We start from the raw sequence: 16,144 nt of genomic DNA, 5'->3' as shown, positions 1-16,144 counted from the left end.
TTTAATTTTAAATATTATAATATTAAAATAATAATTGATTTATATTCATTATATTTTCTATATTTCATAATCATGGATAAAAAAATTGTTATATAAAATAGAAAAGAGGAAAGTATTATATGTATAATCAAACATAGGGTATTAATTTTTTTCTGTCAAGCAGGTTAATATTATTTTATTTGATCTCGTTCCAAGATATCGACTTAAGCGTCACTCAACTGTAATCAATTCATTCAAAGAATTGCGCATATCCCAAAGAGGATCCCTTAGAATTTAGGAAGCCGGAAACTATGTGCTACTCAGGCGGAGTCTGACGCCGTCTTTCACCGAGTGTACAATCGAAATATATGTACACTAGAGACCGTGTAAACTCACGCGATATAATGGTACAATCGAAATGTAAACTGCTTAAAGTTGCCGTAAAGATTATTTGCTACAGAATCAATTAAGAAATATCCAATAATTTCCTTTCTATAATCGTTTCTATGTAGATTCACGATTATATAACAATAAAACATTCCACCGAAAAATTCTATCTTCCCAAACAAAATTATATTATAAATATCTTACGTATTGTGCTTTTATGCATTATGAACTCATATGTATTTGTCAAAAATCTGACAAATACTAAACTCATCATTGAATACACTATGTTTACATAACTTTTTTCATTTGCACCTCAATTTTTCCTTATCAAAAATTTTGTTAAAGAAGAATATAAAATATCTTTTATATTTTTTAATAATTTTTTTATATAAATTTTTAATGATTAATTTTAAATTTTCTAGTAACGAACGTTTAGATACTTATATCAAAATAAAATTTATTTAATTCTAAAAAATAAAAAAATAATAACAATAATAAAGTGCCTTTTTTAGGCTTAAAATCGCGTTTTCTCCATGATTTTTTTTCCAATATACCTTAATGTAAAATTATACTATAATGTCTTATACTATGTGTCATAGTTGTAGGAGACTCACCTCTCTGTCTATCGTAGGCGTTTATACACTCGCTAGTCATAAACTGACTGATTAAGGCGGTTTTTCCAACTCCTCTTGTACCTAACATAGCAACGTTATGCGAAGCTACTTCCTTGGGCGGCAGTCGCCGTTCCTCATTTTGCTGATCGGCAGGCGCTAAGGAATTCGATCTCGATCTTCTTCTCCTAAAAGAATCTCCTCTATTGACAACACCTACCAAACATAAAGCAATCGTTAAACATTATATAGATAAAAAATAATTAAATTTTCACATTTATATATAGAGAAAAAGTAAAACTCCAAATAATTATCATACAATAACTTAATACAAAGATTTACATAAAAATTAATTAATGATTAATAAAAATTGATAAAATTGATTAATAAAAGAAATAAAATAACATATAATTATATAATCATAAGTATTTGTTTTTAATTGTTTTTGTGTCGATTATGTTTGCAAAAGGCATATTTTAATAATATAAATAATACAAAAACGAAGTTATATATATGTAATTGTTATTCTTTTGAAAGCCATAAAATAAATAAAATAAAGACAAATAAACGACAACAACAATATTTTTCATATATACTTTATTTTGTTTATTTCAAACATATTTTACTTTATTGTCAAAGACAGCCATTATAAATCATCAACTTTATTTTTTATAAATTCTAACTCATTGTGTTCCTTTCTCTACTTGTATATTTCGTAATCCTCTTTTACTTTAATATTTATGTTAATATTTAGTTCGTTTATGCATTGATCGAATACATGTACTTTTGCATATTCACGTGGTTTTCGGTGTTCAAAACACATTGTATATTCTAAACACCAACGCGCCCTTTACAGCACGTTGACCCCGGTTAATCTCACTAATACCACACTCTACGTGGGCATCATTCTAATATATGCTTGGGATTGATGGAAGAAATGAGCATAGGTGGAATGGTCGAAATTCTCAACAGAGAATTTCATCTCACAGTTAATAACGCAATTCATGTGAAATATGAAATAAATTTCACAAATTTTGAAAGGATACACGAACAGTTACACGTACATTGCTCGACTTATATATTATTGGATATACTTTTTGTAAATGTATTCGACACAACAAAAAACAAATAAAAATTTAAAAAACAATTTGTATTGTTTATTATTATTATACAATCATATATATATTATTTGCAAAGTATTTATAAAACATACTAGAAAGCATACTTAATATGATTCATGTCTATTGTTAAAAACAGATTTACGTTTACAATTTGTTGAAATCTATCTTGAAATATTTAAATTTATTATGTAAGCCTACTATTGACACAATAAATAAAAATTAATAATTTAATATTTTTATTGGTAAAAATTATTTGCTGTTTAATAAAAAAAAAATAGAAAGAATTTATTAATTATTTTCTGGAAATTAGCTTTTCTGAACATCTATCAATTGTGTCTTGATAATTAAATGCATTTAGAAGTTTAATGTAACGTACGCAAAGTTCCGAACTTATACAAAGATCAACTGTTTCTAAGTAATTCATAGTTTGTACATTTGCGTGGAAATGAACGTGGCAACGTCATTTGTAATGAATTCACAGAGTCATTCTTAAAGTTATTATTGATAAATGTGATTTAACATGAAAATTAAATCGATATGTATTCGAATTTGTAAATAATCCTTAGGCAAAAGTAAACTTTGGCTATTGAACACGCTTCGTGCTAATGCATTTGCTTTGCATTAGTAATTGCACGTCAGGTTGAACTAGCTAACAAAGCAAAAGTTGCACACCTGTGTACAGTGGTTGTTTTCTATACATTAAACATGAACGCATACACATAAGGCATTGATTTATTTTAAATAAAATGCTATTTATTCTCTGAAAAATTAGATTTAAATAATTAAAAAATTAAAAATATGAAAAAGATATGAAGAAGAATAATAAATAAAAGCACATACATACGTAAAATTGTACAAAAAGTTATTTATTTTTATTGAATCTAATTTTATTAGACTTTGCAAGCATTTCGTTTTTATAAAATAAAAGATTAAAGAAGCACAGATCTAACACGAAAATTTCAGAAATATTCAAAAGTTCATAAACCTCAGATGATTCATGAATCCATTTTATCTGTGAGGTGATTCATACATCAGTTTCGTATCATATGTACGAGATGACTCAAATCTAAGTCTCGCGTCTGACGAAATTACATGTCGATTGAAGCGAAATATTCTGAAATTCTGATTGCTGTTTCTACGTTAAAGTCATTTTAGTTTATTTTGTTGTTTTCGTTATTTAACTAAATTCTTAATATTATTTTATTTCTATACATGTATATAATTGGACACTGAATTAAAATTGTCATAGAAATTTTTTATTTTTATTGATTTTGCGTAGTAATATTTTTTTATTAAGTCTAACATTAAGATCAATTATTAAAAGTAACACAATTGTGTATATATTTTTTAAAATTCATTCTCTCTCTCTCTCTCTCTCTCTCTCTCTCTCTCACTCTCTTAATCCTTAAAAAGAACTTTTTTTATCCTTTCTAAACTTTTTTGAATCCTTAAAAAAATTTTTTGGGGGTGTTTCTTAGCAAACAAATATGTTTCATATTAAACTCGTTTTATTGCTATTAAAACTTAATAAATAGTAATAAGAATTACTTTTGCCATTGTACCCTCAATCTTTAAGAAACAAAGTTAGATTGTTGAATCGATCCTGCCAAAAAGTTCACAGGCATTTGTTGTAAAAATCACAATGCACACGTGTAAAGCTCCTACTTGATAACATATGCCCGTATCCGCATGCACATGTGCATGTGTATACGCCGATGTCAACGTGCGGCTGTCAACCGTTAGGAGAACAACGCACGTCCTGTTCAGCGACTCAGAACACCGATATCCCGTCCGTTCGTCTGTCCGTTCCTTCCCTTTGTCTCGCACCTTTGTTAGCGCGAAGTTTAGTCCGACATGTGTGCTACTTGTGGCGTATGTACTTGTATGTATGAATGAATGAAAGAGAGAGAATCGATCGTGCTAGAGAGAGAGAGAGAGAGAGAGAGAGAGAAGAGAAATGGAGAGAAAATTGGACAGCGTCAGACAGCTCGTAGGGACAATCCGATTTCCGTTCCGACTTCGTTAAATCCGGAAGAATTTCGTATCACATTCGAACGATAATTGAATGATAGTCAAATGTTAGATGATACGACAGCAGTATAGGCATCATTAACTATTTTTATCGATGCAATGCTGTAATGATACGATTTGGATGAAAGAACTCATATAGTTTGTGATAAATGACATAATATTGAATTATTATTAAATATAAAATAATACAAAAAGACTTTATTTATATACACAAATAATAAAATATTTTAAACAAATGCCAATTTTGAAAAATTATTCTAGATATTTTCTGATATTAACGATAATAAAGGCTTTTGATGTCATTTATCATGATAAATGTTATCTGAAAAGATTTAAAAAATATGATTTCCAAGTAAAATGCCATTTATTAACTGTAACATGATTTTCCATGGTCCAATAGAAATGTTTGAAATCTTTTACTGCACATGTAGCTTTGATAAACGTATATCGTTATTTATGCGATATATAATCGGATTGAAAATAGGTGTCGATTGCAGTACACCATTGATTACTACAAGGTAATGTCAGCTGACAGGAACGTGCTGCGGGTCGCTGCGGGACTGTTATTTTCCACGTGCTTTTGATAAAAATATCACGCAGCGCTCGACTGAACTGCTACGATATATCGGTGCAAGCTTTTGCAAAAGTAAGTTATTTCCCAGTGAAAAATGGGAAAGCGTCCTGCTTTAACTGTGCGTTCGTTCGCGCGCTGCTTGGTTTTCTGACGAACAAATATCTGGCACGACAAACACGATATAGGTGCACCGATTTGACCATCGAATAGGTGAGGTGAATTCTATTAATAAAAGTTTAAACGTTCGACGTACTTAGACGTGATATTTCCGCAGTAGAAATGATTTGCGAGGAAATTTCACGATGCGATTAAATCATCATCTTTTAATTTTACCATTATTTGATGTTATTACAATATACAGTTAAGTTTTTGTGTGGATGTAAATGTGCACGTGTGTCTGCAACCTGCTTTTGAACTGTAACGTTCATTGATCCAAGATGTGTAAAATCGAATTATAGGCATCTCTTACTTTGATGTTGTTTTTATTAAATAATTTTACGATAAATTAAGTAGAAAACTCTGTGTCAGATTTTGGAAATAGGATAACAATAGACTAATATCGCTATATATATTGTTACATTTATTAGCTGATAATGTACAGATTTAAAATAGCTTCGCAGTTTAAAAGCATTAGAGAATTTTTAGATTTAAAATGGAGCTTAATATATATATATATATATATATATACACAATATATAAATAATATAAATTTTTATATCTTAAAATCTTTCGGTTTAAGAACGTCTTCTGCTTTTATGTAAATTTTTTTTATATTTTAAGATATTAACGTCTAAATCAAATATATTCAGAATAGTTAGAAATAAAACTTTGGGAGAGAAATTCTTTAGAAATTTAAGGATAATGTAAATGGGAAATAATAAAATAGTAATATATAATCAGTACAGTTTCATTTATATAAAAATCCATGTCACTTTGATATTTCGGCTATATTTAAATATCATGTGAAACGTTCTAAAAAACTTCTGATGACACATATTTGGCAGTCATCAGAGATGATAATCGAGACACTGACCATCTCGTTGTCGTCATCTCTGCCGTCGCCTACTCATTTTTTCCTCTGATGTCGACTATCTGATGGGTTATCGGCCTGAAAGTCAGTTTTACGGCAGGTGAAGCGTGTTATGGAAAGCGCACCGTTGTACTTTTATACACTCCCGTGCTCACAAAATCGAATTATATTCCGATCGATATATAGAAAAGTCAATAGAAAGAAAGAATGAAGATATTGTTCCCACCTTTTTATACATATCGCTATTTTTCGTTTAAACATCATAACCAAAACATTAAAATAAAAACGCAGAGCATAGTGTTTCTGCCTCACATAAAATTATTATTCAATAAGATTATATGAAATACTATTAATTTAAATCGGGATTCGAAGTTATTACATTAAATAGCTTTTATATTACCTATATTGAAATAATTATTATCATAAATAAATTAATACTTAATAAAAACATATTTACACAGTAAATACATTTGTAATCATTTACAAATATATATACATGCATATAATTATACATTAAATTTATTTTATTAAAATGCTGATGTTATTTTCTCAAAATTGAGCTCTAACGCAACGTAAAGTATGATGATATTTCGAAAAAGAAAGAATGCAGAGAAAATTAGATAATTAAAAGTTTTTACAATTCTAAGTATAGCTAGTTGCAGAAGCTATGGAAATGTCGAAACAGTAAGAAAAGTAACCAGCTTCTTTTCTGTAATCTCTTTAACTGAAAACTGCTTACTTCATTTGTCTCCGACATCTACCTTTGGAGAAATTGGATGGCAGAGAAGACGGATATATTGTCAGACAAATTGCTGGTCACCTCTCTTGAACGACAAATATTGTTCACTTAAAGTGCGAAGTACCGATATATTCCATATTCTCAGAAGTATACACTCAGAAGTACTCTCAAAATATTCCATCCTTTTCAGAAACTAATAATGTGCGCATTTGTGTATACGTATATTTATTTTGACGTATTGTATTTAGTCTATGGAGTATTCAATATTTTTTATGCAGCAATAAATTCTATAACATGAAATATCGTGCAATGAAATAATAATAAAAGACAGAATATTGATGTTTTCTTCATACACACTGCCAAAGGAAAATAGACAAAGTAAATGAAAATTTCTCAGTAAATGAAATATTTTATTATGTTAAATATTGATAAAGAATTGTTGTTTGTATTTAAATGTTGAATAAACGGAAAAGTTATCTTCTATTTAATATTTAATATAAAGGATTTTTTTAACATTTTCAAAATAATAAAAATGTTAAAGATTGCGGATGTTCTTAAATCATGTTCTTAAATATCCAGACGGTCTAATGGCAGTTTCCCATTGCTATAAAAATATTTCATCGCAAGCAGTTTTTATTAACGAGATTCTGTAACACATACACTGCACTCTGATGATCTTGATTTTGTTCTCTGTAGGAGTAGACTCTCCGTTTCCCATAAGCCTAAAAGCTTTTTAGACACACTCTAAGCCTGCTTCGTTGGCAAAGTGCTCGTTCTTTCTTACATCTTATTGTAAAAGAAGAAAAAACGCGGATTTGTATTTAACGTAAATAACAGTAAAGTAACTTTAATCAAGTCATCAATTTGACAATTTCATTATCGGGGCAAATAAATGAGAAGTTAATTTGTAAAATAAAAGAATTTTAATTTATATGTCAGTCACATCGACTTAGACAAATCCGGGCAGTATAAAATCATCATTCCCATTGCACTGGCATGATGCGAAATTTCTATATCGACGTCGTCGCGGTTAAACTCCATTAAGCAACCAGAGAAGCACATTTGAAAGCACCAGCAGTGATATAGCCGCGGTGTCGCTCTATAGAGACCAATCTACCGTCTACCAGCTGCGCATGGTTGTCATTATATGAGAAGCGTGGCTGCGTGCAGATATATCCCGCACGCATATGCATACATACACGTGGCACACCGTTGCATATACGATCCAATGCAGATTTGCCCGCGGCGCGCCGGCTATGCAGAATCATATATGCATAGATCAGAGAGAGCTGAAAGCACTGGAGTTAGACCTACCGCACGCGTTACCAGTAGTCGCGTGGAACGTCTGCATATCGATCGATGTACGCAATCAAATCATTCCGAGATAACGTAGTGGTTACCAGCCGGTAAACAACTACCAAGCTAACGCAGCCGCTAACTCCGTTAGGTCTGTTTAATATTTCAATATCGAGCATTACTCTTCTCGTTAAAGTTGAAGCGCTGCAAACAGGTTCCATCCTTCACTCGAAGTAGACTTGCACTTTCAGTCGACTAATTTATCATTTGTGATTCTTGTTACGATCTGGTTAGTTTAACGCCAATCAATGGCTCGTTGTTTCACGGCGAGAAAGAAGAGACTAGAAAATGACTAATTGAAGCAATTCAGCGCAGAATTCGTGTTAGTATGCAGTTACACGACATGGCTCTCGCAAATTTTATCACGGTTATGCGCCAAGTTGTTTCTTGGAAAGACTACACAAGAATTCTTAATGTCAACATTTTTTCTTATATTAAGTAAGAACGAGAACATGAGTTTTCTGAAATTTTTAAAATTTCCGTCTCAACTGCATAGTATAAAAAGTTAGATTTTTAAAAGAATTTAAAAAAATTTTTTTAAAGGTACTTATTATATCTACCTTTTTAAAAAAACAAATTTATTTATTACTATTAGTGATCGATTTTAAAGTTTCACTTCATAAAATTTGTAATTAAATTCTTAATTGTAATATGACATAATATTAAAAATGATATTATTAAAAATGTGATTATTAAACTCACATAAATGTTAAAAGCATATGTGGGCATTCTTCAAAGAAGGATAACTGCATATATATAGAATATAATAAATATGTCGTTGTCGTACTTTCTTTCTTTTTTTGTATACTTTCCTTTTTATAAACGTATTAAATAAAAATTTAAAAAAATTGTATAATATAAATAGCGTTTCCCTAGATAACGGCAAACGGTTACACCGAGTTATATACTGGCTGAAAGAAATTGCAAGCTCAGCAAATAATAGTCGACTTGCTAAATATCAGTGTCGGAAAGAGGATTACATCGAAGACGAAGGATCAAGTCAACCGTAAATTCCGACGTAGATTGACTAGCTCGCTCGTGCGCATCGTCTCTGCACACGTCATACAAAAGATTGATATGTATTTATGCAAAATTGAACACGGTAAAGGCCCGTCTCGCGTATACGCGATAAAGCGAGACGAAGCGGGAAATAGTAAAATATTACGAGCCGTCGTCACTATCGTTGTTCACGCACGCCGGTTCCCACGAGTCATTTTACGAGCACCCAGGAAAAGCAAAATCGATTTTCAAAATGAGTCGGACGAACAATCAGGAAGAACGTGTCCCTCGATTTTACGGACCGTGTTTGCACAAGGTCGTCGTAGGTCATTTCACATTTACTGTATTTCTCCCGAGCTACTCGATAAAGCTATTTTCTATAAATAATGATTCCATTTAAATAGCTTTAAATATTTAAACAGTTTAATCTAAAAATTTTTTAATATTTAAAATTACCTAGTTTCTTTGTATTTATAAATTTTGGGTAATGAATATGTTACGTTTTCGATATTTTTAGATTCAAAATCTTGTAATTTTTTTTATTCTTCCGATATACAAAAAATCCTCAAGTTCTTCAGTTCTCTAATTAAAAGCTTTTTTAATGCATTTTAAAACATTAAATATATGAAGTCATAAATTATTATTTTTAACTTTATTCATATCAATCAACAATTTATTTTTTTTTTTTTATTGAAAAATTGACATTCTCGTATAAAGAAAAGTACGAAAAATAAAGCTTTTGTTTAAAAATGACCTTTTACTTTTACTTATGTCCTTTCGTAAATTGCAAGTGGTATGAGCCAGCATGTGCACCGATGAAGCGGCACAATGGAATGCCTACCCAGCGTTGCTTATATCTACTGCGAGGACGCGAGCGGTCCTTGATAAAACAGTGACAGAAGTATGGCGGAATTGAATAGCAGCAGGCTCGAAGAAGACAAACCCTCGATAATATTTGCTCCCTCACCCGATGTTATGTGGAGCATTGAAATTTTTTAATGTAGTCAAGCGTATAATAAAAAGGGAGAACAGCGATAAAAATAGAGCTAATGCAAATGGCAGCGAAAATATTTACGCCAACATTGCAAAGTGTATGTCGAATTAAATTCTCGTCAACAATATTTAAACTCCTACGTCAACTCGTAGATTTTAATTTTAATTACAACCAATTGTAAACGGTAGTTATTATTATCGTACGCCCACGATATTATATCTCTAAACGAACTGAATATTTCGTTTGATGAAGGAGATGGAGAGATAATGGCAAATGGAGACGATATGCAGTTTTCATGCGTACATATGCGCAAAAACGCCTACGCGTCGAGGCTTCGTCCGCCATGTAAAATGCTTGTTGAACCTTGAAAGAAATTTTCATTGGACCTCGTGCATGTTCGATCAAGCTTGTAATTAATAACTTTCTGTGCCGAAGAGTGTTGCCAGAGAGCGTCTGTTCTTCATTATTACGATAGATAAAAATATTTTGTTAAAGAACAAAATTCCTAAGAGATTTTCTCAAAAAGAAAACTTAAAATAAACAACGTTTTTTTCCGACACAAAATTGCCCGTTTATATGCTGTTATGCTATACGCGACATTGCGAAATTGATTTCGATACTTTAACTCTGATTCGATAATAAAAACGGTCATTAATGTACCTAATATGGAGGTAGTAACAGTGACGTATTTATTACGCACGGTACAACTAAGGTGGTAATAAAGTGTGATATCATAATGTTAAATCAAACATAGGGTAAAGTTGACGTAATGACGTGGGTGAAAATGGTTACGATGTTAAAGTTACTGGAAGTGATCGATAATGACGTCGTAAAGAGCACTATGTAATATATTAGGTGTAGTAAAAAGTCATCGCGTATTTTTAAAAGACATCTATCAGTAAAAACCGCAATTACTTTCTTACCAACAATATAAATATATCTTAATAGAGTAAAGTTTCAGCTTTAAAAATCTCTTTTTTAAATTATACGATACGACAATTTTTAATGGAGTTATGAGCAATTAAAGTCAAAATAATTCTTTTATTTAATCCGCGATAACTCAGTAATCAAAAGTCGTAGGAATATTTAAAAAAAACGATTTTGTAGGGAAAGTATCAAGCTTTCACGATAGGTAATCGAAAATTTTCTCAAATTCGTTTTGGACACGTTACAAATCCACAAAGTGAGAAGAAAATTTTTCGTCTTTTTCAGCTCGTAGTTTTTGGTATGTAAAAATTATTAAACTCATATAAACTTAAAAAATGTGATAAGCTTTTAAAAGTAGAGATTTCAAGCTTTAAAACCCTTTTTTTAAATGTGAATTTCATTCATTATTGACGATGATATTGTATATACAACTTTGAGCTAAAAAATACGCGATGACTTTTTACTACACCTAATATATACTTATTTTATCAGTCAAAATTTATTTTTTGATAATCTGATTGATCGAATGCTCCAATGCAATACGCCGTATCGATCACTCTTTCCTGTTCATTAAACTCTTGACAAGTTATCACAGTTTTTAATTCTCATTGTAAAGAACGAGAGAATAAAAGAAAAAAACGTTTGTTTATTTTAGAGAGAAGGTAGAAATAAATTTGGTACACTTATTTCTTGGACTTTTGAAACGTTTACAAAAATTACTTTCATTAGACTAACATGCAACAGTCACAGCCGCTACAATTATAATAAAAGGATGAGCATACATAAATGTACAATGCACATATGTATGCCAGGAAAGAAAAAAATAAAATTAATGTATGCAATTAATTCTGATTAAGTTGAATAAATGAAATAATACGAGATATTAGTATTTTAAGTGGACCATTTAAAAGAATAGTTTTAATTGTTAAAATGGTGTATGCATCAATTGGTAAGGTAAACTGTTTATACAAATTAATCGTTCACTTATATTTCGAAAAATAAATCAATAGATCAAGGGAAATCAGTAGGCAAATTGGCACAGATTCCTCATCAAAAAAAGGCAATCATGGCTCGACGAATGACAGAGAAAATTGTTAACACATAGGGTTAAGGTCTGCAATAAGAGCATAACAAATCTTTCCCCCTTCAGCGAGGCGAGATACGACGCGCCTAATATTGCGGAAAGGTGGAACGCCGATAGGATTATTTATAGCAACGAAAGCAGTATCCGAGGCGCTTATAAATAATCGTAGCAGCTGTACCGCCGATGTGTTTATCACATCGGGTAAGGCAGCCGCCCTTTGTAAGCTATCACTATTAACTCAGAATAGTCGAAACCCTTTGCAAGACTCTTTAAAAAAGGATTATATCAAAGAATTTTATAATGCTATAATTGCGCACACTTTGTGTAATAATAACGTTAAATCCAAATGGTAATTACAATATAATGTTATAAAAATAGTAAAATGTTGCTATTAAATTTAGAATAAAGTATTATACATTTTAAAATAAAACGTTTTACTATTTATGTGTAACTCTGATTAATTATGTAAAATTATATTAAAACATAATTTTAAATATATGCAAAATAAAATAAATTCTTTTTTATTTTAAATAACGCTGAAGCCTTGTTTAATTATTAGATGTATCATTAAAAAGAATCTAACGCAGTTTCAAGAGACATTTTCGAATTTTTACTGAAAGGAATGTTGACACATTTCTGTAGAATATCAAGATGTGTATATACTGATAAACTTATTTTTACGCTCAGATGTAGTATTTACATTATAATTTTGTTTAAAGTAAGAGATAGTAGCAAATTTAAACATCCCCCCACATGTATGTCAAGTGCGTATTTTTACTAATATTTTTAGATACCACGCTAACACTTTTCTGTGTAAAATACTGTAATAAGTTCACGAGAAATTATATAAGCTTAACTTGCAAGTAGGCGGAAAGAGTAAGAACATGGAAAGAATACTTCGAAAGAAATTATGGCATTGTATATGAGGTCATTAATGTCGCCGAAATGTCGAGGATTAGATCAGATAGAAAACTTGAACAAACGGTAGATGAGTAACTCAAAGAGAAGTAAGTACGTCAATACGCATCGTAATCATCGTCGATCTTTAATATTTTTATAGTCAGTATTGCTCCTTTTATGAAGACTGCTTCTCCATTATCAATAAACAGCAAACGAATGAAAATAAAGGACTTAATTAAACAAGCAATTTAAAATCTTCACAGCAAACATCTACAAAATTCTAATTATAATATAATTATAATAAAAATTATAATTATGATTATTATATTAAATATTCTTTGCAAAATTAGTGAACAAATTATTTTTCTTATAATTATTGTTTTTTGGAGCTGCTTCAAGATTTAAAAACAGCATTAGAAATGTAAACGTGCATGTGTTTGCATTAAACGTGATTAGTACAATAACCATCTTTCACAGAAAATGTTGGATATACGAGTATATATGAAAGACATTTTTTTGAATGTTTATATCTTTAGGAACTTCTTTTATTATTCCAATAACAAGAACAAATTTAAAAATGTATGATACATTCTTCCTACATCTTAAAATGAAGAACGAATTGTTAAGGGTACATAAGTTACGCAAACTCCAACGTCTACCTTAGACTTCAATCCTGATATTATGCAATAATTTAATATATATTCTTACGTCTACTAGTTTCCTCGTTGATATTTTCCTCCCGCCAATGCTCATCAACTTTCCCCAGCTGGTAAAGTTGATGTATAACTAGAAGTAAGAAGACTTAGGAAAGAGGGATAAGATAAACAAGAATAATGAGACAATGGCTTAATTTATATTGACGGTATTAATGCGCTTGCGGTTTATCAGCGCACGATCCAAAACGTGGCTGACGTATCTGTTCTTCGCACTAAATCAGATCACGCTAAATCAGATCTGTAATGTCTCACGCTTACGTAATTGTTATTCAGTCATGGAAGACTGTCGACAAGGATATGAACACGAATTATCGAAAAGATAGATGCAGCGAATATATCGATCCGAAATTCGAGCAATATAAATTTATTATAAGTGGATTTATACCTTTCCTAAAAATAAACACATTTAAAAAATGGAACATAATAAATACAAATAAAAGACATAGTACGAGAAAATTAATCAATACATGCGCAGTATGGAACATGTGAAGTACGTAAGCAGGAGAAAAAATGTTTCTCTAGAATATACAAAGAAAAATGCTGATGAATATTTTAATATTCCGAAAGATTCATTTCAATTAACTTCTATTATACAGAAACTAATATACATACACTTACAAATTTTTTAGTGGAAATGAAATATTCCAGTTTTGCAAAATTTGCAGCTTTCTTGACCTGTTTCCATCACACTAATACTATGCTTATTGCACTGCATACAAGAAAAAAAAGCAACCGTAGATTAGATCTATATAGTAGATTTATATCTCGGTTTATATGTGATTCAATCTTACCTAAAAATGCATTTAAACATAACGTTTAAAATAAATATGTGTTATTGAAATTCCACTCTGAGAATACCTTTAACAAGTAATTTGTAAATATAGTGAAATAAATCATTATTTTAATTTGTTCTGATTGATGCTAGACTGCTATTCCGAATTATTAGTGATAAAAGCAATTTATGTTAAATCTACTAACCTACTTTTTTCTGTTAGACTTTTCTATGCTAGCAATACTGATTACTTGATTTATAATGTAAATCGTGTGTTATTTGTTACAGTAACGAATAATGAGAAATTATTCGCAATAGTAACTGATCGATCTGTTTTCCTACCAAACCATTACATTTGTCATCCCTTTTTTTGTTCCTATAACAAGATAATTTCTCTCAGCGCACTGTGTAATGAAGCGTTAAATCGATAAATGTTGAAATTCAGAAATCGGTTCTACGGAGGCTCAAGGCAACAGGTGCGCGGAATTATACGGCCAGATGAATCCGTATCCTTTCTAGATATCTATAAATCCGTCATCTGCCTTCAATTTCGTGCATTTCTACTTTCAAGGATAAAGAAGATCTGCAAATCCAGAGTACGTACAAAATCATTAATCCATTAATCGAACACGTCGAAGCCTTTGAGATCCATTGATGAGACCAAGAATACATTTTCCATATAGATATAGATATGCACATTGTATTTTAAATATTATATATTACATGTCGTGTATTAAAAATTATTCTTGGAGCGCTCCCAAGGAAATCTTCTCTTTCATATCTTTCTAAAAGTTTTCCTAGACAGTTAAACTGCTAACAGAAAATATTTTACTTGTGGGAAGTTTTTACTTACGGAATTATCGTGAATCATCTTACTACGATCAAAGAAACTGCTCTTTCAAAACAACAATAAGATCTCATCTCAAATAATACTTTGTAAAATACAGTTCAGGGAAGCTCTCATGAAAATGGAAGCGACAGCTTTGGCGAGAATGTAACAGGTCAAAGAAGTGCTTGCCAGATTACGTTACCTCTAGTTAGTCTCGAATATATACGCCAATGAAACATTTTGCTTATTTTTTCCAGACTTCTTTCCTCCATTTTCTCTTATGTTCCTAATTCTAGCAAGCGTGCTGTTTCGGTCTATGATAACTTTGTTCTAATAAAACTTTATTTTTTAATTCTTATAATCATATATGTGTTCCTTTATCATGTACTTTTGTTTCTCTTTTCTTATGCAACTATTTATCCAAATAAATGCCCGTCTACAATTTCTATTATTTTGATTATTTTAGTAATAAATTAATTAAGAAAATTATTTTAATATATAAAATAATAAAAATGTTTAATTGGCTCAAAACATGTAATAAAATTTTTTGTAAATATACAACTTTAGCAAATTGAGTTTAAAATTGAGTTTTAAAATTGAGTTAAAAATAATTTTTTTTTTAATGTCAAAATCCCGATTGGTAACTTTTTAATAATTTTTGGAAATCCAAAGAAATATTTACGTTATTATTTTCTTTTAAAATAATATATTTAATCGCCTTTATAACAATTAATGTCAAAAATAAATAATTTTAGAACGTCCTTTCTAGTTCGATATTCTATTATTTCAAGAAATCAGCGTTTGCGAATGTAACAGGTGGTCGAATTCGATTTATGATGAACTATCTTAAACCACAGGAAACGCAACAGTTTTGATTGAGACAAGGACAAACGTATATGAAAGATGTGGAGAATAATAAATGGATTCTATTATTCGGAAAGTTGCTTGAACATAGAAATAATGCCTCTATTCCACTTATATTCTCTCTCACCAAGATGCTTAGTTTTTGATAAAATAGAATCTACTTTGCCAAGTTGAAAATTCAATTAGAAAGCTCGATTAATAATGTCAACCAAACGAATCAACTGCATTTAA

General features: G+C 30.3%; 1 protein-coding gene across 3 annotated transcripts in view; it reads right to left on the bottom strand.

Moving 5' to 3' along the window:
• LOC108756635 (GTP-binding protein RAD) overlaps positions 1–16,144 on the bottom strand; it is a 38,920-nt gene that overhangs the window by 11,918 nt on the left and 10,858 nt on the right. For all 3 annotated transcript variants that reach the window (XM_018500602.1, XM_018500603.1, XM_018500604.1), the window contains exon 4: positions 981–1,193. In XM_018500602.1, the coding sequence (XP_018356104.1) occupies positions 981–1,193 (213 nt within the window). The remainder of the gene's footprint in view (positions 1–980; positions 1,194–16,144) is intronic.

This window comes from Trachymyrmex septentrionalis, unplaced genomic scaffold (genome assembly GCF_001594115.1).
Source record: "Trachymyrmex septentrionalis isolate Tsep2-gDNA-1 unplaced genomic scaffold, Tsep1.0 scaffold129, whole genome shotgun sequence".
NCBI lineage: Eukaryota > Metazoa > Arthropoda > Insecta > Hymenoptera > Formicidae > Trachymyrmex > Trachymyrmex septentrionalis.
The sequence above is the reverse complement of the archived record's forward strand: the minus strand, read 5'-3'. Positions and strand labels throughout refer to the sequence as shown.